The following is a 23,725-nucleotide window of genomic DNA, read 5'->3' as shown; positions in this document are numbered from 1 at the left end:
CACGGCCCCCTGGGCGGTGAGGCAGACAAGGGATCCCCCAGAGGAAATGAGGAAGCCTAGGGCCACGGGGAAGGTGTGTGCGGTCCTGCTGGCTGGAGGGTGGCTTCAGCCTAGCCCTTGGCCCCAGGCAGGGTTCACTCAACTCTCCGCCCTCGCGGAGCCTATGCTGGCCAGGACCACCCAGGCCGGCGGTGCACAGACAGGCCTTTCCGGGAGGATCCAACAGCGCCCCCGCGAGCCGCCGGTGGGGCCTGGGCCAGCCCTCTTTCCGGTGTGTGTCATACAGGTTTTGGAGTCCTCGGTCCCCATTCATAAGTAGAACATAGTGGCGACCTCAGACTATGTTTGAGCACTTACGGTGTTCCGAGCACATGGTATTGGAGATGCAGCAGTGGTGACCACAAAGTCCTGGCCCCAGTGGCCCTTTTATCCTAATGGGGGTGTATGTGCTTTAGGGGCAGGAAGACAGAATCAACGAATGAACACACAATTCTGAGTCAAATGCTGTAAAGAAAACAAAACCGGATTGTGCAAACGCTATGCAGAAAACAGGATTGTGCAAGGGTGTTGGGGGCTTGTGCAAGGGTGTTGGGGGCGGGGAGCCCTAGTGTGTTGGAGGGGAGGCTGCTCTGGAATGACACTGGCCCTAAAAGAGAGCAGGAAGTCAGGGAAACAAGATAGAGCCCTTTCTCTTGGGCTGTTTTTTGTTGTTTTAAGATTTTATCTACTTACAGAGAGACAACGGACATAGGCAGAGGGAGAAGCAGGCTCCCTGCTGGGAGCCCTAGATGGGGGATCATCCCAGGACCAGGGGATCATGACCTGAGCCAAAGGCAGACACTCAACCACTGGGCCACCCCGGTTCTTGGGTGGAAATGGTGCCGAGGAAATGGGGTGAGGGGCTTCTCTGCTCCTCTCCTGCATAGCAAGGGGCCTGGGAGGACCGTGAATTCAGACCAGGCCTGCGTCTGGGGTCACCGCCCTTCTCTTCCTTCCTAACCTTTACCCTTCCTCCTGGGGACGGTGCTGCAATCCCCGTCGCTTCCCCTCCCCCCTCCCCCAGGAGGGCGGTCACAGGGGCTGGGGCCCCAAGCAGAATCCTTGTGTTGTATACCCAATGGATAGGTCAGGTACAGGTTTGGGGACCCGTGCGGCTGGGGTAGGGGAAGAAAGGACTTTTCAAGATCACCCGCTATTGCCACAAGACCAGCGAGGAGCCACGGCAGGAGCGCTCAAGCCTTGGACCTCTAGCACGCACTGGTGCCGCTCGGGGCTGTCTTCGCTTAAAGGAGGGCGAGAGGCAGGGCGCGCGGAAGGTGCAGTCGTTTCGGATTTCCCAGAGCAGGGATGGGCAGCTGGCACCCGGGGAGGGGGGCACCAGGCCCGCGCACCCCGCCGCGCCGCAGGTGGGCCTGTCCGATTCCTTCCCGCACCCCGGGACGGTCGCGGCTCTGCCCGCAGCCTGGGCCGCCACGCCGGGCTCCCCGCCGCGGCCGCGCTCCTGAGGCGACGCCACTGTAGGCGCGCGGGGGGGAAGGCGCGGCGCTGGGCCCAAAGCGCCGGGCCGCGGGACGGACGCCCCTCCGCGGGGCCGCGAGTGGGCGGGCCCAGGCCGGCCGGGCTACCGCGGCGGCTTCCGGTTCCGCTGACAGAGGCGCCGGAAGTCGGGGTCCCGGCCGCGAGCCGAGGCGAGGCCCCGCTGGCTTTCTGGCCGGCGGCCGCGGGCGGAGGACCGGGTGCGTCGGGCAGGCCGACGGGGGCGCGGGGGCGGCAGCTCGGCCGGCGCCCAGGCCCCGGACCTCTCCGGAGCCCGCCCCCGTCAGGCCGCCGCCCGTCTGCCCGCGGGCTGCTTTCTCCTCTGCCGGCCGGCCCCGGGCGGGACCTTCGAGGAGCCGCCTCTGCCAGGGGAGTCGCGAGAGCCGAGACGTCCCGTCCTAGTGCGGCCTGGCCGGGCCGAGGTAACCCGGTGTGGACGTGGACGAGGGGGCCGGGCGGGCGTTCGGGCAGGGTCTTTTGGAGGATGAGTAGGAGTTTGCCAGTCATCTGCACGTTAGTGCGAGGGAAGCTCCCGGTAGGAGCTGCAGCCTAGGGAAAATGGGGGGGGGGGTTGCCTTCCATCCAGTTTTGGCTAATGACAAAAGAAGTATTTGAAATTTCAAATAGCGATGTGCTGTGAAAAGAAGGAACAGGGTGATAAGATCTTGTGTCTGGTGTGGGGGTGGAGCAGAGGGATCAGCGTCTGACACTGGAGGAGAACTGGACCCTGATCAGGAGTGTATCCGGCAGCGGAAACAGCCAGTGCAAAGGCCCTGAGACAGAAATGAACTCTTGTCAAGGACAGAAGGGAGGCTGGTGTGGTTGGAGTATGGCCAGTGAGGGGGGGATACGTGGTTGGGAGTCCATTCATAGAGAGCCTTGTGGGCCCTAAAAAGAAGTGGGGGGGGGGACGCCTGGGTGACTCAGGTTGAGCATCTGCTTTCTGCTCAGGGTGTGATCCCCGTGGTCCTGGGATCCATTCACTCATCAGGCTCCCCGCAGGGAACCTTCTTCTCCCGCTGCCTGTGTCTCTGTCTCTCTCATGAATAAGTACATTAAAAAAATCTTAAAAAACAAAAAAAGGCAGAGTGGGGTCACCCAGGCTGGCTCTGTCAGAGGAACACTCAACTCTTGATCTTTGGGTCTGAATTTGAGCCCCATGTTGGGTGTACAGATTACTAAAAAAAAAAAAAAAAAAAAAAAAAAACCTTAATAAAAGGAAGGGGATGTTATTCTGATTACAGTAGGAATCTATTGGGTTTTAAGCAGAAGAGTGGTGGGTGGTGGGTAGGGTGGAGAATAGACAAGAGTTGAGGGGTGTGAAAGTCTAAGAGTTGGGTCAACCAAGGCTGTCCAGTTCTGTGTCAGGCAAAAGGGATCTTTCTATGATTTGCACAAACTTCTCACCTGTGGTCCCAGGAGGGGCCCTTCTGTTTCAGGATGCTGAAGACTGGGGACAAAACCCATGCGTACCTTAGTGGGGATTTTAATCCTTCCATCGTTGTTTTTCTTCCTGTCAGCCTCCCTGCAGGTTTGAGCCCAGGCTCCCTAGGCCACGGGTGAGGAAGTGGATGCACCATTTAATCAGCAAGCATTGGCTGAACACACACTGTGGACCAGGCCGTAGGCTGCGCGCTGTGGGGAGAGAGAGGACAAGACTGGTCTCTAGCCCTGAACTGCTCACCGTCTCGTTGGGGGAGACCTGAAGACAGACAGTTATTGTGCCACCGTGCCAAGGACTCAGGTGTGTGGTGTGAGTGTCCTCCACAGAGGTTTGTGAAGCTGAGGAGGAGACAGTGATTTCATTGAGGGCTTTGCGGGGAGCTGGTAATCAAACTGCATCTTGTAGTCTCCGTGCAGAGAAGTGCAGAGGGCATGCTGGACATAGGAACAGCTTGTGCAAAGAAAGCGAATGTGTAATTACATGGGGCATGTGTGTGAAGCCATGCGGTGTTGAGTCAGGGGCTGGCAGGATCAGATGTGTTTGTTTTGGAGGGATCCTCCTGGTGGGTCATTCCTCTACAGGTGAGACCTTGGGGAGGAGGGTTTGAAATGTACATGAAATTCCTTTAAAAAAAAAAGATTTTATGTATTTATTCATGAGAGACATAGGGAGGCAGAGATGGAGTCCCATGTGGGACTTGATCCCAGGACCCCGGGATCACACCCTGAGCCAAAGGCAGACACCCAACCACTGAGCCACCCAGGCATCCCTGTACATGAAATTCTACTGGATTCCTTGAGAAGTTGTCAAAGACAAACACACACTCATCCACCCCAGTGCCTGCTGAAGATGACTGAGTGGGGTTTAGGCAGAGTGGCTCACCATGGACAGACTGAATTAGCCTCCTGGGTTTTTTGGGTGGAATATCTGGAAGCAGTTCTGTTTTCCCAGCTAATTTATCTTATTTTAGATCTTTTGTTGAGTTAATCAGACTTTTCAGTTCATTATACATTTAATTGGTTCAGGCAGGGCCTTTATCTCTTTTGTATCTTCTTTTTTTTTTAAAGATTTTATTTATTTATTCATGATAGTCACACAGAGAGAGAGAGAGAGACAGAGACACACAGGCAGAGGGAGAAGCAGGCTCCACGCAGGGAGCCTGACGTGGGATTCGATCCCAGGTCTCCAGGATCGCGCCCTGGGCCAAAGGCAGGCGCTGAACCGCTGCGCCACCCAGGGATCCCTGTATCTTTTTTTTTTTTTTTTTAATATTTTATCTATTTATTCACAAGAGACACAGAGACAGGCAGAGACATAGGCAGAGGGAGAATAGGCTCCCCGTGGGGAGCCTGATGTGGGACTCAGTCTCAGGATTCTGGGATCACGACCTGAGCCGAAGGCAGATGCCCAACCACTGACCCACCCAGGCGTCCCATCTCTTTTGTATCTATTGATGTTTTCCCTTTTTTTAAAAAATATTTTATTTTATTTTTTTAAAGATTTATTTATGGGATCCCTGGGTGGCGCAGCGGTTTAGCGCCTGCCTTTGGCCCAGGGCGCGATCCTGGAGACCCAGGATCGAATCCCACGTCGGGCTCCCGGTGCATGGAGCCTGCTTCTCCCTCTGCCTATGTCTCTGCCTCTCTCTCTCTCTGTGACTATGATAAATAAATAAATAAAAATTAAAAAAAAAAATAAAGATTTATTTATTTATTCATTCAGAGAGAGAGAGAGGCAGGCAGAGACACAGGCAGAGGGAGAAGCAGGCCCCATGCAGGGAGTCTGATGCGGGACTCGATCCTGATCCTGAGTCTCCAGAATCACGTCCTGGGCTGCAGCCCAGCGCCACTGGGGCTGCCCGATGTTTTCCCTTTTATCCCCATTCCCCACCACCACCATTGGAAACCACTCTGAGGTATTTGCGGTTGTCTTTGGTTGTATGCATAATTTTTTTTTTTTTTTAAAGATACATTTTAGTAGCTCAGTCGGTTAAGCATCTGCCTTCAGCTCATGATCCTAGGGTCCTGGAGCTGAGCCAAGTCAGGCTCCCTGCTCAGTAGGGAGCTTGCTTCTCCCTCTCCCTCTGCCTCCCTTGCCCCCAATCGCTGTGCTTGCTTACTTTCAATCCCTCATGCTCTCTTCTCTCTAACATAAAATTTTAAGAGAAAAAAAAAAAAGACACCTTATTTAAATTTAATTTTTATTTAGAGAGAGTGCGAGCTCACATGAGTAGGGGAGGGACAGAGGGAGAGGGAGTGCGATGCAGAGATCATGACCTGAACCAAATCAAGAGTCTTTTGCTGAACCAACTGAGCCCTGCAGGCGTCCCCATTTTCTTCTTTTTTTTTCTCTTTTTTAAAGTAAGCTAAAAAAAAATAAAAATAAAAAAAATAAAGTAAGCTCCATGCCCGACATGGGGCTTGAACTCAAAACTCTTAAGAACAGGATCACACATTCTACTGACTGAGCCAGCCAGGTGCCCCTGCATGTATAGATTTTTACTTTACATAATTGGTATACTGCCTAGAGTTCATTTTGATTCTTTTTTTCCCCTCCTCAGTACCATGTTTGGGGATGTTATTGATGTATTGATGCTCTTGTGAGCACATGGTTTCTTTTTTCTTTTTTTTTTTTTTTTTTTTATGATAGTCACAGAGAGAGAGAGAGAGAGGCAGAGACATAGGCAGAGGGGCAGAGGGAGAAGCAGGCTCCATGCACCGGGAGCCCGACGTAGGATTCAATCCCGGGTCTCCAGGATTGCGCCCTGGGCCAAAGGCAGGCGCTAAACCGCTGCACCACCCAGGGATCCCCCTTCTTTTTTTTTTAATAAAGATTTTTATTTATTTATTCATGAGAGACACATAGAAGCAGAGACATAGGAAGAGGGAGGAGAAACAGGGGGACTTGTTCCCGGGATCCTGGGATGTGGGACTTGATCCCGGGACCCTGGGATCATGCCCTGAGCCAAAGGCAGACGCCCAACCACTGAGCCACCCAGGCGTCCCTGGAACATGGTTTCTAAATGCTACGCAGGTTTTTATAGATGCATCTCCCACATTTTACTTCCTTGACTTAACAGTTCCCCCAGTGCTGAGGCCCCTAGATTTTCTGCCCCTTGCTATGACAATACACAGTGCTGGGATGAAAATGAAAATTCTTGTATATACACATCTCCTTCCTCAGCATTTTTTTCCCCTAAGATTTTATTTATTTATTAGAGAGAGAGTATGTGAGCGAATGAGCAGGAACTAGGGAAGGGACAAAGGGAGAAGGAGAAGCAGACTCCCTGCTGAGCAGGGAGCCCAACAGGGCTGTATTCCAGGACCCTGAGAGCTGAAGGCAGACGCTTAACTGACTGAGCCACCCAGGCACTCCCTTCCTCAGCTTTGTAATACAATTTCAAATTGCTGACTTGGGCTTCCCTGAGATAATCTTGGCACCAGTTGGTGTTGGATGGGGCCATACTGTTTGACCTTGGCGAGGTCCTGACCTTTCTTTTTTTTTTTTTTTTTTTATTTATGATAGCCACACACAGAGAGAGAGAGAGGCGGAGACATAGGCAGAAGGGAGAAGCAGGCTCCATGCACCGGGAGCCTGATGTGGGATTCGATCCCGGGTCTCCAGGATCGTGCCCTGGGCCAAAGGCAGGCGCTAAACCACTGCGCCACCCAGGGATCCCGGTCCTGACCTTTCTTAACCTGTATTTATATCTGGTAAATTGTGATTCTGGTTCCCAGACCCTTGGCAAACATTTCTTTTGTACTGCCAATCTTTCCTACTTGATCATCTCACAGGCTCTGTGGTCAGTTTCCTGTTTCTTGTCATCATTAATTGTTGCTATACACTTATTCCTTTTTGTTTTTTTTTTTTAAGATTTTATTTATTTAGGGCAGCCCCAGTGGCGCAGTGGTTTAGTGCCGCCTGCAGCCCAGGGTATGATCCTGGAGACCCTGGATCGAGTCCCACGTCAGGCTCTCTGTATGATGCCTGCTTCTCCCTCTGCCTGTGTCTCTGCCTCTCTCTCTGTCTCCATGAATAAATAAATAAAATCTTAAAAAAAAAAAAAAAAGATTTTATTTATTTATTCCAGAGACACACACAGAGAGGCAGAGGCACACGCAGAAGGAGAAGCAGGCTCTCTGTGGGGAGCCCAATGAGAAACTTGATCCTAGGACTTGGGGATCATACCTGAACCAAAGGCAGGCTCCCAACCACTGAGCCACCCAGATGTCCCATATACATTTATTCCAACCACAATTATTGGCTGCTTTTACTTCCTGGTGAGAGGGTAGCCTGTTAGCCTGGTCCAGAGAGTAAAGTGAAGTTCCCCAGAGAAGTGACTGGCTTCACTTCTCAGGTCCTCCCTTTCTCACTGCATGACCTTGGGCAAGTTATCTAATCTTTCTGTGTCTCATTCTGTTATCTGTAAGGTGGGTCTAATGTATCTACCTCATAGTGTTTTGATAGGAATTAAATTAGTTGGTGTATGCAAAGTCATTAGAACGGTGCTTGGCACATAAGCCTGACAGAATGTTAACTAATAATAGCAATACTAATTAATGGTTATGACATTGTTTCAGACAGGAGTCCCTGGTATATTTTGCCCATCATGCATCATATTCACTTATAGGGTATTTGCTCAGGGGGCATGAACAGGAAGGCATGTCTTCTGGACATCATGATTATGATTATGAATTTTAATATCAATCACAAGGAAAGAGGGCAAAAACACATCTTTGGTCCTAGTTGCCATTTCCACATGGCTCATCCCTTATCTGGTAAGGAGATGGTAGCTATAGACTGAGCCAGAAGGATGAGGCCAGGACTGTGGTGTGGGTGGGAATGGGGACTCTGGTGAAACTGGAACCATCCCATTGGTCACCTTGGCCGTAGGACCTTTGTGATGTTACTCTGTACCCTTTGAGAGAATGGACAGCTGGCCAGATTTGAACGTTAGAGCCCTTTCATTTCAAATCCTTTAGACAGAAAGATAAGGAGGGACATCTGTCACCAGCATTTTGAGAGTTTTTTTTACATGGTCAGCGTCAGAGGCTGCTCTGGAATACAGAATAGCAGTGGTCCAGAGTGTAAGGGGCTTGGGAAGGGCACCTTGCAGGTGGCACCAGAAAAGTCAGCTTTCTTTCCGTGGTATAATGAACAGGGAGGGGTGTGTTACAAGAGCTGTTCCAGTCTTGTGGGAAAGGTGGGCCCTCAAATAGGTCCCTACTCGGTGATCAAAAACTGAAGCAGAAGGCTGCTGCGTGGGAGTTGAGGGAGCCAGGTGGCAGCTGGCTAGGGATGGCTGCTGGAGGAGGTAGGTGATCTCTGAGCTGACCCAGGAAGGATGAATCTGTTCCTCCAGCAGTTGATGAGGTGACGGCTAACTTAAGCATATCAGGGAGAGGGAGCAGCATGAACCTAGGCCCAGAGCTAGGAGGGAGCAACGGTTCTGGCTGGCTGGACACAGGGTGAGCAGCGGGAGTGGTGCGCCAAGCCCATCAGCCCATGTGCTTGGCAGTTGTACCTTAGGCTGCATTTTCAGTTATCTGCCATTCAAGGGCCGCCTTCATGGCTTCTATGACTGTAGTATGTGGAAAACGAAGTCTGCAGGCAGCCCCGGTGGCGCAGCGGTTTAGCGCCGCCTGCAGCCCAGGGTGTGATCCTGGAGACCCAGACCCTGCATGGAGCCTGCTTCTCCCTCTGCCTCTCTCTCTCTCTCTCTGTATGTCTCTCATGAATAAATAAATAAAATTAAAAAAAAAAAGGGATCCCTGGGTGGCGCAGCGGTTTGGCGCCTGCCTTTGGCCCAGGGCGCGATCCTGGAGACCTGGGATCGAATCCCACATCGGGCTCCCGGTGCATGGAGCCTGCTTCTCCCTCTGCCTGTGTCTCTGCCTCTCTCTCTCTCTCTCTCTCTCTCTCTCTCTGTGACTATCATAAATAAATAAAAATTAAAAATAAAAAAATAAAAAATAAAAAAAAAAGAAAGAAAACCAAGTCTGCTAATTGAAGAGAAGGTGCTTATGGTGAATATAAAAATACATGAAATATGAAAATAGGTGGTATTTATATGTATTTCTAGTCGATGTTATTGCCTGCTGAGGACTGGAATCTCAAACCAGTTATCTGTTTTGGCCTGTTATCTCTTCTGATTAAAGAGAGATGAGCAGGGATTATAGAATAAAAGAACTGGAAACAGTAACTTTGTCACCATGATTCAAAAAACCTGTCCTCATGCCTGCCTAGACCTTCCTGGGCACCCCAGCTCAGGGTGATGGGCACTGTGGACACATGTTAAGCTGAGAATTTCTGTGCCTTGACAAATGACATGGGTCTGGTGAGGGGGATCTGGGAGCCCTCCCCAGCCCAGGTTGGGCTTGACACAGTGGACCCCTCCCACCCACAGGCAGAGGCCACAATGGAGCAGTGTGCAAGTGTGGAGAGAGAGGTGGACAAGGTCCTGCAGAAGTTCCTGACCTATGGGCAACACTGTGAGCAGAGCTTGGAGGAGCTGCTGCGTTACGTGGGCCAGCTGCGGGCTGAGCTGGCTGGAACAGGTGGGTGTCCCTCTATCAGAGCCCTCCACAGCTGCCTTCCCCGGGGGCCTGGGAAATGCCGAGGCTGTTTGATGACAGGCTTCCAGAAGGATGGTGGTTTGAAAGTCAGTATATGTGTCCCTAAGGCCTCCCTCCAGTAGGGTAATGGAAGTCATGCTGAGCTATTCCAGAAAGCCCAACAGAAATGATTAGTTTGGGTCCCCTGGATGGCTCAGGTCATGATCCTGAGACCTGGGATCAAGTCCCATATCGGGCTCCCCACAGACAGCCTGCTTTTCCTTCTGTCCATGTCTCTGCCTCTCTGTGTCTCTCATGAATAAATAAATAAAATCTTAAAAAAATAAAAAGTAATTATTAGTTTACCTGAGATTTTCACTTCAGATTTTCATTTTATATTTTGTTTTCCATTTGCTTTTCTATTTTGAATTTTTTAAAAGATTTTATTTATGTATTTCATCGAGAAGAGAGCATTAGAAGGGCGAAGAGCAAGGGGAGAGGAGGAAGAATAGCTGCTTCATGGAGCCCCGTGTGGGGGCTTGATCCCAGGACATGATGAGGTCCCCATTTATGTATTTTTTATGTATTTATTTATTTATTTATTTATTTTTAAAAAATTTAAAGATTTTATTTCTTTATTCATGAGAGACACACTCCCAGAGAGAGAGAGAGAGAGAGAGAGAGAAGCAGACACAGGCAGAGGGAGAAGCAGGCTCCATGCAGGAAGCCCAACATGGGACTCGATCCTGGGACTCCAGGTCATGCCCTGGGCTGAAGCCAGCGCTAAACCGCTGAGCCACCCAGAGGTCCCTGGTACCCCCTTTTTTTAAACATAAAGGGTGGCCTCAAGGGCCTGCTTTCCTGCACCTTGCTCCCCCTGCCCGCCCTATTTGTCTCAGTGAATGTTCTGTCTCAATGCATAGATTTCTGCCTTTTTTTTTTTTTTTTGAAGATTTTATTTATTTTTTCATGAGAGACAGAGAAGACAGAGACATAAATAGAAGGAGAAGCAGGCTCCCTATAGGGAGCCTGATGCGGGACTTAATCCCAGGACCCTGGGATCACACCCTGAGCTGAAGGTGGCTCAACCACTGAGCCATGCAGGTGCCCCTTCTGCCTCATTCTTGCACCTGATGGCTTATCATTCCATCATCTGGTTGTGCCATGCTATAGTAAATGCCTAGGGTCCTTGCTTTTGATGGCATGTTATCTGTGTGGTAGAATGGTTTCCTCATGCGGGTCTGAAATGCTCTTATGCCATGCTGGTGGTTAACAAATGGTGGTGGCCTGCTGCATGCGTTTACAGGGAGATCGAGTCTTCTCAGAGGGGGGTTTGTCAGCACTAATGGTTTTGGGGGGGTCCTTGGGTAGGGAAGATTTGGGGATTTCAGGTTAAAAGGCTTTGGTTTCAGGGCCCCTGGCTGACTCAGCTGGTGGAGCATATAACTTTCAATCTTGGAGTCATGAGTTCAAGGCCCATGTTGGGCCTGGAGCTTACCTTAAAAAAAAAAAAGCTTTGGTTTCCTGAGAGCTGTTACTTTGTACTAAAGTGAGCATGGCCAGGGAGTGTGCAGAGTGTGGCCCTCCATGACCTGGATGGAGCAGAACGTGAGAGATGAGTAGCGAGCTGGGGTCTGTGGGGGTGGCACTGATGTCAGAGTGGAATGCAGCCCTGCCCCATCTCCCTGTGTAGGTGGGTGGACCAGCTGCTGCCTCCTGTCTGTGTTTGTCAGAAGGCCATTCAGTTACAAGTGACAGAAATCCAGCTCAGACCAGCTTAAAGGAATAGGCAGGGCTGGGGGCCACTGGATTCATGAAGCGTCCTGGCCCCGCTGGATCCAGGTGCTCATGTGATACCCTCAGTCTACACTGTCTTCATTCTCAGAGCCATACTGCCTGCCCCCCGCAGGTGATCACCATACTCCAGCCAGCTCCGCTTCCCATTCTGTGTGTTCAGCAACTTGGTAGAATGCATCTCTCTTCCAGGGCTTGTGGTATTGGAGCCGAGACGCTCTCTGGCTCTCTGGCTCTCTTGGGTCATGTTTCTTTCCCTGAACCAAGGCGCTGCCATCGAAAGAAGGCACTTAGATGCTAGGCTGGAGGAAGGGGCTGGTGCTCTGTCCTCCTCTCTTCTAAAGTCCCACACCCTCTTAGTGGTTGGTCTGGTTCTAGTCTAGCCATGGGGGTAGAAACCACTGCAGGCCTGGAGTCCTGAGCCAAAAACATCCCTGAGCTTCCCTGACAGTATCCTCTGGGTTGATGAGAGGAATTAATACAGGGACATTGCCTTATGGCTAGAAGCCTTCTCATCTGTGATGTCTCACTCAGAACAGTAAAGAGCCATCCGGTGTGGTGGTGAGGAGTGTGTGCTCTAGATCTGTCATTGCCATCGTCACCTGGCAAGGTTCCGCCTCAGCTTCCCTGGCTACAGGACGGGATACTAACAGTGCCCACTGCAGAGCATGGTAGTAAGGGTTAAATGAGCTCAAATAAAGTCCTTCTCCATAGGAAGTGCTGAATCTTATACATTTCACAGCAACAGGACAGGGTCGATACTGTCACTCCATTTACAGGTGGGGAAATGAACCCAGAAATGAAGCCGCTTGACCCACTTGACCAGTTCCAAGGCAGGCACTTAGAAAGTGGCAGGGTCTGGAACAGAAACTGGGCTCTTTCACTCTGGAGTTCAGGGCTGCCCCCTGGGCCTCCAGCTTGGCCTTGAGCATAGAGGAAGCAGGAACAAGGGTGCTCCTTTGTGCCCTTACTCACCACCACCATTTCCCTACAGCCCTCCAGGGGACCCCTCTGTCAGCCACCCTCTCCCTGGTGATGTCTCAGTGCTGCCGGAAGATCAAAGACACCGTGCAGAAACTGGCTTCAGACCACAAGGACATACACAGCAGTGTCTCCCGAGTGGGCAAAGCCATTGACAGGGTGAGCATGCAGGCAGCCTCGGGCCGAGAGTGGGGAGACCCAGGAGCCTAGTGTGTCCTGGGCTCCACAGGGAAAGTGAGTGTGAGAGCATGAATGCTGAATCACAAGGCCCTGTCTCCTGTCCTGGTCAGAACTTCGACTCTGAGATCTGCGGAGTGGTCTCTGATGCAGTGTGGGACTCACGGGAGAAGCAGCAGCAGATCCTGCAGATGGCCATCGTGGAGCACCTGTATCAGCAGGGCATGCTTAGCGTTGCCGAGGAGCTGTGCCAGGTAATGGCCTCACTGGGAAGGTTCTGCTGCTACCTGATGGGTGTCTTCATATGTGGTTCCTGTTATTCTTTATATAAATTTATTTTAGAAAGGAAATCACTGCCCCTGCCATAAATAGAAGGTAGCTCTAAAACTATATATGATGGAAAGTGAAGTCGTGAACCTCTAGCTAGAGTTGGTTGCCAGCCAGGGTTCTGCATTGAGGCCCAACATCTCTTTCTTGGAAAGAGAGATTAGGAAAATGACAAAGTAGCACTTGTTAGGTGTTAGAAACACACTCACAATAAAAGTAAAGGGTACTTTCTCTTAACGTAATTAAGAGGACTGAAGAGGAATACTTTTCTCACTGTGCTGTTCATCACCGATCTCGAAGAGCCTGGGGCTGGGGTGGGTTTGCAGGCTGCACTCTGGGAGGCCAGCATGCAACCTGCAGAACAGCAGTGTCCTGGAAACAGTCCTCCAGCAGTGGGACTGCCCTCTCCCCACAGGAATCAACACTGAATGTGGACTTGGACTTTAAGCAGCCTTTCCTCGAGTTGAATCGAATCCTGGAAGCTCTGCACGAACAAGACCTAGGGCCAGCACTGGAGTAAGTTGGCCTGTGGCTGGGCCAGTGGGGGGCCTGTGCCTGTCTGTGGTCTTTATGTACATGACATGCCTCCAGCCTGTCTCGTGGGCCTCCCATGGGACCCCCTGCCCCACCCGCTCCCTTTCTTCCCAGATGGGCCGTCTCCCACAGGCAGCGCCTGCTCGAGCTCAACAGCTCCCTAGAGTTCAAGCTGCACCGCCTACACTTTATCCGCCTCCTGGCCGGTGGCCCTGAGAAGCAGCTGGAGGCCCTCAGCTACGCTCGGCACTTTCAGCCCTTTGCGCGGCTGCACCAGCGAGGCAAGTGCTGGGGTTGGGATGCTGGGGGCGCGGGTGCCAACAGGGATCTGGTGGTGGGGTTAAGAGTCCCTGCTGCACCTAGAGGGCCACAAGTAGGCAGAATACGTTTCCCCAGCTGAGAACTGGCCCCCCGCCCTCACCGACTCCAGGTGAGGCCCTTCCCCCACATCTGCCTCTGCCAAACCCTTCCAGCCTGGCACAGAGTACTCTGCATACCTACCATGTGCCACCCCCACACTGCACACAGGCCATGTGTGCCTGACATACCCGCCCTCCTGCTGCAGTGCCTCTTCACAGCTGCCTTCCCAAGCCTTCCTTCTGTCACACCAGGATTTCCAAACCTCAGTTGCTGGAGTCTTCCCTTCCAGATGCTTACCATTAATAACCACTCCTACTGGTAGGAACTGGTTCTGGATCTCCACGCCTACCCATTTCTTGCCTCATATTTTATTTGTGAAATCATGACAAATCAAGCACCGTTAGTAAATCTAGATAGCGCCTGAAAGTTTTTGGAAAAGGGAGAGTAGCTAGTATTAGAGGAGTCTGAGTACCAAGCTGAGACTCTTCCCTAGGGCACATGGAAGGATGAGAAGAGAATTCAAACTCTCCTCTACCTGATTGCCCTGTGGCCTTGTCCCACAGAAGCAGCCCCGAGACTCGGCCTCTACACTGGACTTGAGGGAAAACCGGGTTTGCCTGAGGGCAACTCAGCGCCCAGTCATCTGGTGGTGGTGGGGACCTGGGAGCTGCGAGCCTCAGCCTGCTCCCCACCCTGCCTCTGAGCACCCCCCCTCACCCTGACCTGTACCCGATTGCCTTGTAGAGATCCAGGTGATGATGGGCAGTCTGGTGTACCTGCGGCTGGGCTTGGAGAAGTCACCCTACTGCCATCTCCTGGACAATAGCCATTGGGCAGAGATCTGTGAGACCTTCACCCGGGACGCTTGCTCCCTGCTGGGGCTTTCTGTAGAGTCCCCCCTCAGCGTCAGGTACCGGCAGTCCTGTGGGGGCGGCACGAGTGGGAAGGCTTTGAGGGAAAGTTTGCCAAGGTCCTTTCTTGTGCCAGGGATGGCATTTGGTGCTTTCAGACCTATATGGGCTCTCTTAGTCATTCTCCCTGGTAGGAGTTACCTGATTTTACAGTTGGAGAAACTGAGGTTAGGAAGAGTCATGGCCTGATGTCACTGCAAGGTCAGCGGTGACCTTTTGTCAGGTCTTTTAAATGAGGTCTCCTTCTTGCCTGCACCTCACCCCTGAATTATCCCAACACCCTCTGCAGCCTGGCTGCCTTTTTTCAACCTTCTCTCTCAAACATCTTCCCTTTGGGGAGATTTGAAAGTGCCTGAATAACACATATCAGGACCTTTCCCTTGGACTCCTTTAATGTTCTCATGATTTCACCAGGTCCTAGGAATTACAGGTAGTTATCCTCATTTTACCGAGGACAAAACAGACTCAAGGCATGAGTGAACTTGCCCAGAGCCCCACAGGGAAGAAAGGCTACAAAGACCTGGTCCCAGAATCCCATGCAGCAGTGTCACAGTGCCTTTTATTTAGACTGACTGTGGACTCTCCTGCCCAACCCCTTGGGGGGGGCGGATTTTGGTTAAAAAACAGTGTTTCCCAGCAGGAACACCAGGGACAACCCATGATGGTTCCTGGGTGCCCAATTTCCCCAAGCATCATAGGTATTTATTTAGCACCTGAGGCACCAGCCAGTCGACTCCCCGCCCCTGCCTGAGTCATTGTGAGATTTGAATCTGCCCCCGTGTCTAAGTGCCCTGATGGAAGATAAGCAGTTGTAGAGGTGCCTTATGACGGCAGAGTGGGGCAGACAGGCAGGCTGGGGCCCTTTCAAGCTGATCACTGTCCCCATCATACCAGCGACATTCCAGTGGTTTGGAGGAGCAGATAGCTCTCCCCTAGATCTTCCTTTTATCTTTCCCATAGGTCCTCAAACTCTGGGGTGCATTAGTGACTCTAGACTTAGACACACCTAACTACACATGTGGCACTTTATGAGTGACCAGAGAGATTTTCAAGGAGCAGTCTGACCATGTGCCACCTCAGAGCCCTGTCCTAAGACACAGGCCCACGACTGGGTGCTGGTGCCTTGGGCGTGTCTGCTGGGTCCTTGGTCAGGGGCACTGCAGCTGCTGCTCTTTGTTCTGCAGCTTTGCCTCTGGCTGTGTGGCGCTGCCTGTGCTGATGAACATCAAAGCTGTGATTGAGCAGAGGCAGTGCACGGGGGTCTGGAGTCACAAGGACGAGTTACCGGTGAGGCCCAGCAGGGGGAGGTGTGGGCAGAAGACCCTGGGAAGGATAGCTGCTGCCCCTGCAGGGACTCACCCCTTTGCTGGCTTCCTCAGATTGAGATCGAACTCGGCATGAAGTGCTGGTACCACTCAGTGTTCGCATGCCCCATCCTCAGGCAGCAGACGTCAGATTCCAACCCTCCCATCAAGCTCATATGTGGCCACGTTATCTCGCGGGATGCACTCAACAAGCTCATTAATGGAGGAAAGTAAGTTCCCCATGCTCTGCTCCCTCTTGACTGGGCTCTCCAGCTGGCTGGCCCCTGAGACATTTTTTGTTCTCCTCCCTTTGCAGGCTGAAGTGTCCCTACTGTCCCATGGAGCAGAACCCAGCAGATGGGAAACGCATCATATTCTGATACCTGCTCGGGATGAACTTTGTCAGAGGGGTTTCCCACCTATGAGCTGTGGTCTGTCTTGGTGGGCGTGGCTGACTTCAGATTGTGGTTTGCTTCAGAGCAAATGACTGAGTGCCACCATGGGTAGAGGCCAAGAAAGGAGACAAACCAGTCTGTGATGGGCAGCTGGCTCCTTGGCTGGAAGGGTGGGAGACATGGGCCTCTGCACTCCTGGTGTTTCCTGTTTATACCTGCCAGTGACTTGGTTGCGACCGACAAGAAGCAGAGGACTGGGCCAACAACGCAGACGTCCTTTCAGTCACATGGCTAGCCAGGTGGCTTATGGTTAACACCCCTTCTATTGTACAGCTTCACAACTGTATGTATCTGTTCCCCGCTGTAAATAGTCCGGGTTCCAACTGAATGCCACTGTTTTATAACTGAGCAAATATATTCACAGGCCTTCTCTGTATTTCACCTTCCTTTAGCCTCACTGACAAGGAACTACTGCAGGGCCCCCACACCCAGGGAGAACCCCACTTGCATCTCAGACTGGGCAGAGGCCCGGGGATGTCACGCCCTGAGCAAGAGGTTCTTACACAAACACGTATCAAATCTTGCCCCCTCCCTTCTAGGAGGCAGTGCCAGGGGACTTAGGAAGATGAACAGACTTGCCCTATGGGGCTCACAGCTTGTGAAGGAATTTGAACTGGATCTGACCCTCAATCTCAAGCTCTTTGTGGTTTACTGCAGGGTGCCTGGAGCTTGGTTGCTTGCTGCTTGTGCCAGCTGAGCCCTGTGCTGAGCCCTGGGGAGCAGGGAGGCACCTGAAGTCTGGAGTGCTTAAAGGGACTGGGTTACCAGGGTCATTCTGCTCAGCAGGAGAGCTGGCCTGGGGTCTGTCTCTAGCTTCATATACCTACTTCTGATTTGCTGTGTGCATGGCTAAAATTGCTTCCAGGAGTTCCCCAGTGGCATTTCAGGCTTAAGGGGATAGGGGAATGGAGGAAAGAGGGACGGGGGTATCTCCAACACAGGGGCCGCAGGCTTTTCATGCAAAGGGTCTGATGCAGCAGCCTTATCCTGCAGCACCGACCTACCATGGGAAGCGGAAGCTGGGGGTGGCAGCAGAGTCTGTTCGCAGCTCTGGTCTGACGGCGGCCCTGGCAGCCCAGCAGTAGCACTGAACACCCTCTGAGTCCTCCAGGTTCTCTGGTAAGAAAGGCTGCTTCCACTGTCTTCTGCCCACCACCTCCTTGGCCTTACCAAGCAGCTGCTGCTGCTGGAAAAAAACACCCACAGGCTCACCACACTTTAGTCTTAGCATTTACTTCCCCCACATTACATTCTCAGAGCTATCTGCGTTGATGCTCAACAGAAGACGCCGGCATTCCTTTAATGAAAAAGCTGGCAGAACTGCCTGGGAAGAGGACAGGCCACAGGGGCCCAGAGTGATGTGCGAGCAGAGCACAGACAGCGGCAGGGCAGCCAGCTGGCCCACTGCCAGGGCAGCAGCTTCCAGAGCAGGTGCCTGAACCCTTCACATGGGTGGGGGCAAGGCTTGCACCTCCTCCAGGCACTCGTCGTAAGCCTCCTGGTACTCCTCATGGGGCTTGACCATGATCACGCAGGTGGGACGCTTGGAGCCAGCGGCAGCACCCAGGTCCTGTGGGGGAGGGAGGGAAAAAAAAAGGGCTGTGTGGGAAAAAGGCTGCATGACCTGTATGCCAGGGAGTCACAAACCCCTGACCAGCCCACAGACACGTGCTGTTTGGTCCATGTTACACCATCATTTCAACTCTGCCAGCTTTCAAGCATGGTCTGGCAACACTGGGCCTACACAGCCACAAAGCAAGCATGAATGGGCTTCCGCCCCACGGAGCCTGCCTCTCTAGGCTGGGTCAGTGTTCTGGTCCCTGCGTGAGGATAAGGCCAACCACAGGTCCCTTGAGCAGCCCCCTCTCCCCCAAGTACTGCAACCACCTGACAGGGCTGATAGAGAGAGGCACAGCATCTTCACTGACAGGGCACGTCCACGCACACCTACTTTTTCATTCCCACGGTCCATAGGGTGGGAATTCCCAGTTTCCGAGGAGTCTGAACCAGGAACCAGCCAAGCCAAAGGTCCATCAGTGTCTGTCTCAACTCCCAAGCTTGCACTCTTTCCCACTGTGGCCTGCTCCCACAGAACCCCTCCTCCAGTGCTCCCCAAGATCAGGAAGGGGGGCTCATATGTTCTTACCGTCTTAGAGGGAATATAGACGTAGGGCAAATTCCGGTCCTCACACATAACTGGGAGATGGCAGTATACCTCAATGGGCAATGTGTCCCCTGCCAAAACCATGATCCTGAATTGAGAGAAATACTGTCACTTCTAACTTGCCCATTCCCTCTTTCAGTCCAATGTGGTACCTGTGGACTGGGCCTCCAAATAGGGATGGACAAGATGGCCCCAGCCGTCATGGACTCCAGGTGTGAATCTCCTGCTTTCCGAGAGTGCGTGCAAATGTGTTTGGCGAGCACTTCCTCTGGGGAGGTAATGCCTTTAGTTTCTGGCAAATAAGTAAATGTCACACAGTGTGACAAGTGAGATTCCACTGGGACAAGTGAGGTACGGGAGTGACACCAAGGAGTTCAGAGCTCAGCTCTCCTAGGAGAATGAAAAAAGGAACCAGGAGGGGACACTAGATCAGAAAGCTGAATGAAGGTGTCAGGCAGCCTGTGGCAGAGCTCTGGAGGTGGAGGGAAGCGTTTGAGACAGAATCAGAATGGCAGCACATACCCAGGAGCTGGCTGAGGGGGGCCTGGGGTGGCTCTGGAATCCTGGATAGGGATGAGGCCAGAGACCCTGGCAGGGGCCTCAAGTGCCAGGCTGGGAAGCATGAGCGTGGTCCAAGAAGGACAGGGAACTAATGAAGGCTTGCCAGAGAACCCTCAGGTAGGACTCATAGCTGGCAAGGTATCAGGGCTCTGGGACAAGGGCCTTGGGAGTCCTGAAGACACCAAGGAAAAGCGTTCTCTCAGGGTAGGTGGGCGGCAAACTCAAGTAAAGAGCTCTTAGTTCAAAGTACTGCGGCCCACACTCCTAGTTTTCCTTTGGTCTTCCAGGCTCTCCTCCACCAGCACCCATTCCTTGGAGGGGCCATTCAGTGCTGGTGCTGTCCTCACACGCTGATCCCTGACCGACCTGAGCCTCAGCCACGGCGTCAGATGCCATCTGTGTGCTGATAACTCCCAAATTTGTTCTTTCCTGCCTGGCCTCTCCCTTCCAGGCCCCAAATCTGTGCAGCCATCTGCCTATTTGACAGTTCTGCTGGGGGCGGGGCAGAGGGGGGTCACCTGCCAAAAAAGCACCTTAAGAACTAGTCTAGAGGGATCCCTGGGTGGTGCAGCGGTTTGGCGCCTGCCTTTGGCCCAGGACGCGATCCTGGAGACCCGGGATTGAATCCCACATCAGGCTCCCTGCATGGAGCCTGCTTCTCCCTCTGCCTGTGTCTCTGCCTCTCTCTCTCTCTCTCTCTGTGAGTATCATAAAAAAAAAAAAAAAAAAAAAAAAAACACAAATTCACCATGGCTCACAAAGGCCACGGGAGGGTAATACTTCTGTCCACCACTCTCCCAGGTCAGATTTACTGCAGAGCATCGCACACACAAACACACACATACCCGGCACCAGCACTATTTTTCTCTCAAGCACCCCAACAGAAAAAGCACTGAGAGGCTTTATCTTGTTCTAAAAAGCGCTTACTGGGATCCCTGGGTGGCTCAGCGGTTTAGCGCCTGCCTTTGGCCCAGGGCACGATCCTGGAGTCCCGGGATCGAGTCCCGCATCAGACTCCCTGCGTGGAGCCTGCTTCTCCCTCTGCCTGTGTCTCTGCTTCTCTCTCTCTCTCTTTCTGTGTGTCTCTCATGAATGAATAAATAAAAATCTTTTTAAAAAATAAATAAAAATGAAAAGCGCTTACTGTCTGGCCTGAGAGGGAGAAAGATGTAATGAAGTCAATTCTCATCGCACCCTGCACATCCCCTCACAGTTGTCTCAGGACCTTTGATTTTGTGCGTCTTTGGTTAAAGTCACTGTCTCCCTATAGCACCGTGCCTGAAAAGTCTACGAGTGAGTGAGGCTGGGCTCTACCCGACGTGAGCTGGCTGATTCCCTTCCCTTCCCTTCCCTTCCCCGGATCTCACTGTCCCGGTGGGGCTCCTCCCAGCTCTTGGAAGTGACGCGATGCTGTCTGCCGGCGGGCAGTACCGGAGGGAGCTCACCGACTGCCTGATCACCTCGTGTCCCGGGGGCGGGCCGCCAAGCATTGGAGATGCCCATGCGACCACCCAGAAATGCAAAGTCCGGCAGGAGGGGGGCCTTACCCTTTCTCGCCTTTGTTGATAAACTTCTGTACCTCCTTCACCCCGCGCCGAATCTGTTTCTGCTTCACGGCTGCAACGACAGAAGAGTCAGCCGGAGGCCGGGGAGCCTCGGCCCGCCCCCGCGCCACCACCGGCCACCGCGCCGGCCACACCTTTCTTGATGCACTTGTAGAGCTTCCGCGTGAGACGGCGAGAGGCCAGTGGCTGCGCGATGGGATTCAGGTTCACCAGCAGCTCGTGGTAAGTGCGCTCCCCGAGGCACGCCTCCGCCTGAGCCTCCGGCGCGTCGGGATCCGCCTTTATTTTGGTCATCGCGGCGGCCACGGAAACCGGCTCCCCGCGCGGCAAACCCACGTGGCCCGGGCCTCAGGAATCACTTCCGGGTCGTCCGGTACTGCGGGAAGCGGCCGTACCTTAGCCAACGAGGAAACGACGTCTCCGACTCCAACCAATCGTCGTCCCGCGGCGCTTTAAACGCGGACCGCGGAGGGGCGGGGCCTCGGCTGGGGGCGGGGGCCTCGGCTGGGGGGCGGGGCCCGGGCGGGCGGGAAGGGACGCGGACGCGGGCTTAGGCCGGGGGAGGGCTCCGCGTCGCCGGCTCCGGGGGTGGTGGAGGGGGCGGGGTCTGCGGGGCGTAACCACGCCCGAGGGGACCGGACCCCCGCGAGGGGCGGGGCCTGCGAAAGGGAAGAAAGTGGGTTCCTGGGCTCCTCGGAGTCTGGTCCTCCCGCGGTCCGGGCAGAGCCGGGCGCTGCAGAGGCCCCCGCGCTAGCACGATGCCTCGCTCGTTCTCCCCGTCGCCCCGCTCCCTGGGCGTGTCTCCGCTCAGTCGGCCGCCCGCTCGGAAGTCACCCGGGACCGACTCCCCCGCCCCCTTCCCTGAAACTGCGGTCCCCGTCGACCTCCACGGACTTCCCCTCCCCCTTTGTTTCCTCCCGGTTCCTACCGCTGCCCGGCCGTGACCCCGGCGGGGCGCGTGGGGGGAGAGCGAGCGCCCCCTCCCCCGGGGCCCCTGGGCGCGCCGGCCCGGAGGCTGGGACCTGGGGCGCGGTGGGCGGCGGCTCTGCAGCTATCCTCAGGGCGTCGGGGGACGCGGACGCTGGGCTGGGGGCGGGCCCACCTGGGGTGATCTGGCCTTCCCGCTGACCTCCCCCGCTTCCTGGAACGCCGGCTGGATGGTAATTCGACGATTGCTACAGATTGATTGCCGTGGATCAGGAGGCGGTAGGCCGGAAACTGGTAAGGTAGCAGAATAGGCCGGTAAGTGGAACTTTGGAAGTGTCAGGTGACCCGTGGGAGCACAGGTTAGTTAAGCCAACTTAAAAAATTAAACTTTTCACTCTGTCACCAAGTGTAGTCATTCAATAAAAATCAAGTCAATTTTAAAAATTATTTGTTTATTTATTTATTTGACAGAGAGAGCACAAGAAGGGATAGCACGAGAGGGAGAACCAGGCTTCCATTGAGCAGGGAGCCCAGGACCCCCCCCCCCCCCCCCCCCCCCGGGATCATGACCTGAGCCAAAGGCAGCCACTTCACCGACTGAGCCACTCAGGTGGCAAGGTCAGTTTTTTGTATTTTCCATTAGAATAGCAAAAATCAAGATGCCGGCCATCCTAACCTTAGACCCCAAGCAGTTTTCATAAATAGAAACATAAATCAGTTGAACAATGAAAATATGTTATATAAACAATGAAAAAATAGTTTGAAAGTAAGCAAAATGGTACGCACAACATAACAGGATAATGATCTTTTATAAATGTTTTCACTTTGGAGTTTCTTGAGAAAAGATAGCCCCTGCCTGAAGCTTTGCGGCCGGTACTTTCCTGCCTACGACTCTGCTGTACCCCTGTAGGTCCAGTAGTAGCAATTCTTGCCTTCCTGGGGAAGCCGTCCTGAAGCTGTGAGAGCTGCTCCGTGGGCTTCCCTGAACACAGAACTGCAGGGCTCTGAAGGGTGCTTTTCCTTTCTTTTTTTTAAACCTTTTTTCAAAGGCTGAATTTATTTATTCATGAGAGAGACAGAGAGAGGCAGAGGGAGAAGCAGGCTCCCTGTGGGGAACCCCACGCGGGACTCATCCCAGGACCCTGAGATCACACTGAGCCAGAGGCAGACGCTCAACCACTGAGCCACCAGGCATTCCCCACCCCCACCCCCGCCCCCGCCTTTTTTTTTTTTTTTTAAGATTAATTTATTTGACGGAGAGAGAGAGCATGAGTGAGCAGAAGCAGGCAGAGAGGAAGAGGGAGAAGCAGGTTCCCCACTGAGCAGAGAGCCTAAAGTGGGGCTCCATCCCAGGATTCTGGGATCATGAAAGATCAGATGCTTAACTAGGCCGCCCAGGTGCCCCTGAAAGGTGCTCTTCTAGTCTTGTCTCTGAGTGGTGTTCCTGTCAACTTTTAAAGCCTTGTAGGACCCCCCCCCCCATAAAGTGTCAGGTCACAGAGGGGCCAAGTACTGCCACATGTATGCATGGGACAGGATGGACTGCGTCCTTATGGAGAATTTCATCCTCAAAAAACCTGATTCCAATAAATGTGTTGACCAAAGTCTCAGTTGTTGAAAGCCTCTCAGTTCTGATTGGCAGGAGGAAGGAAGTAAACGTTTATGCACCAAGTACATTACTCGGGGTATTTCATCCGTTGCTCACAAAGAATGCCTTTATTACTCACCATTTTTTTTTTTTATATTTTTTTTTATTACTCACCATTTATGGAGGCCCACGGAGTAAATAGCTCTGTCCAGCTCACACAGAGCTACATCTCAATCCAGGTCCACTTGTCTGCAAGCTTACACTCTGCTTGTGTCGTGTGATATGTCCTCAGTAAACTACATCACGCATTTTTAAAAAAGATTTTATTTATTTATTCATGAAAGACACAGAGACATAGGCAGAGGGAGAAGCAGGCTTCCTTCCAGGAGTCTGATACGGGGGTCCATCCCAGGACCCCAGGATCATGCCCTGAGCTGAAGGCAGATGCTCAACCACTGAGCCACCGAGGCGTCCTTACACGTGCATTTTTAAAGCCCAGCTCAGACCTCTAGGCTGGATCTGAAGTGGCATATGTGACTTAAC

The 23,725-nt window shown here is 52.9% G+C and overlaps 2 protein-coding genes across 5 annotated transcripts; one reads left to right on the top strand and one right to left on the bottom strand.

The window, feature by feature from the left end:
- Positions 1-1,132: 1,132 nt before the first annotated feature.
- RMND5B (required for meiotic nuclear division 5 homolog B) lies at positions 1,133-16,753 on the top strand. 3 transcript variants are annotated; one of them, XM_025446653.3, is made up of 11 exons: positions 1,133-1,316; positions 3,057-3,280; positions 9,387-9,537; positions 12,323-12,468; positions 12,600-12,740; positions 13,229-13,329; positions 13,462-13,628; positions 14,452-14,617; positions 15,803-15,905; positions 15,998-16,152; positions 16,239-16,753. In XM_025446653.3, exons 3-11 carry the CDS (start codon positions 9,399-9,401, stop codon positions 16,300-16,302), a joined length of 1,182 nt encoding a protein of 393 aa, XP_025302438.1. In that variant the 5' UTR covers positions 1,133-1,316; positions 3,057-3,280; positions 9,387-9,398; the 3' UTR covers positions 16,303-16,753. The 3 variants fall into 3 exon arrangements, with proteins under 3 accessions (XP_025302438.1, XP_025302439.1, XP_025302437.1); XM_025446652.3 differs by lacking the exon at positions 1,133-1,316 and adding an exon at positions 1,665-1,958; XM_025446654.3 differs by lacking the exons at positions 1,133-1,316; positions 9,387-9,537 and adding an exon at positions 1,664-1,958.
- Positions 16,754-17,594: 841 nt separating this feature from the next.
- NHP2 (NHP2 ribonucleoprotein) lies at positions 17,595-21,909 on the bottom strand. Of its 2 annotated transcripts, XM_049115961.1 has the most exons (5): positions 21,770-21,909; positions 20,802-21,043; positions 20,650-20,719; positions 18,524-18,629; positions 17,595-17,947 (listed from the first exon to the last, which is right to left on the bottom strand). In XM_049115961.1, the coding sequence occupies exons 2-5, from the start codon at positions 20,959-20,961 to the stop codon at positions 17,822-17,824; spliced, it is 462 nt and encodes a 153-aa protein (XP_048971918.1). In that variant the 5' UTR covers positions 20,962-21,043; positions 21,770-21,909; the 3' UTR covers positions 17,595-17,821. The 2 variants fall into 2 exon arrangements, with proteins under 2 accessions (XP_048971918.1, XP_025302446.1); XM_025446661.3 differs by lacking the exons at positions 18,524-18,629; positions 21,770-21,909 and having other exon boundaries at positions 20,802-21,102.
- Between the last annotated feature and the right edge of the window lie 1,816 nt (positions 21,910-23,725).

Source organism: Canis lupus, chromosome 11 (genome assembly GCF_003254725.2).
Source record: "Canis lupus dingo isolate Sandy chromosome 11, ASM325472v2, whole genome shotgun sequence".
NCBI classification, from domain to species: Eukaryota; Metazoa; Chordata; class Mammalia; order Carnivora; family Canidae; genus Canis; species Canis lupus.
This window is presented reverse-complemented; position numbering and strand designations above follow the sequence as displayed.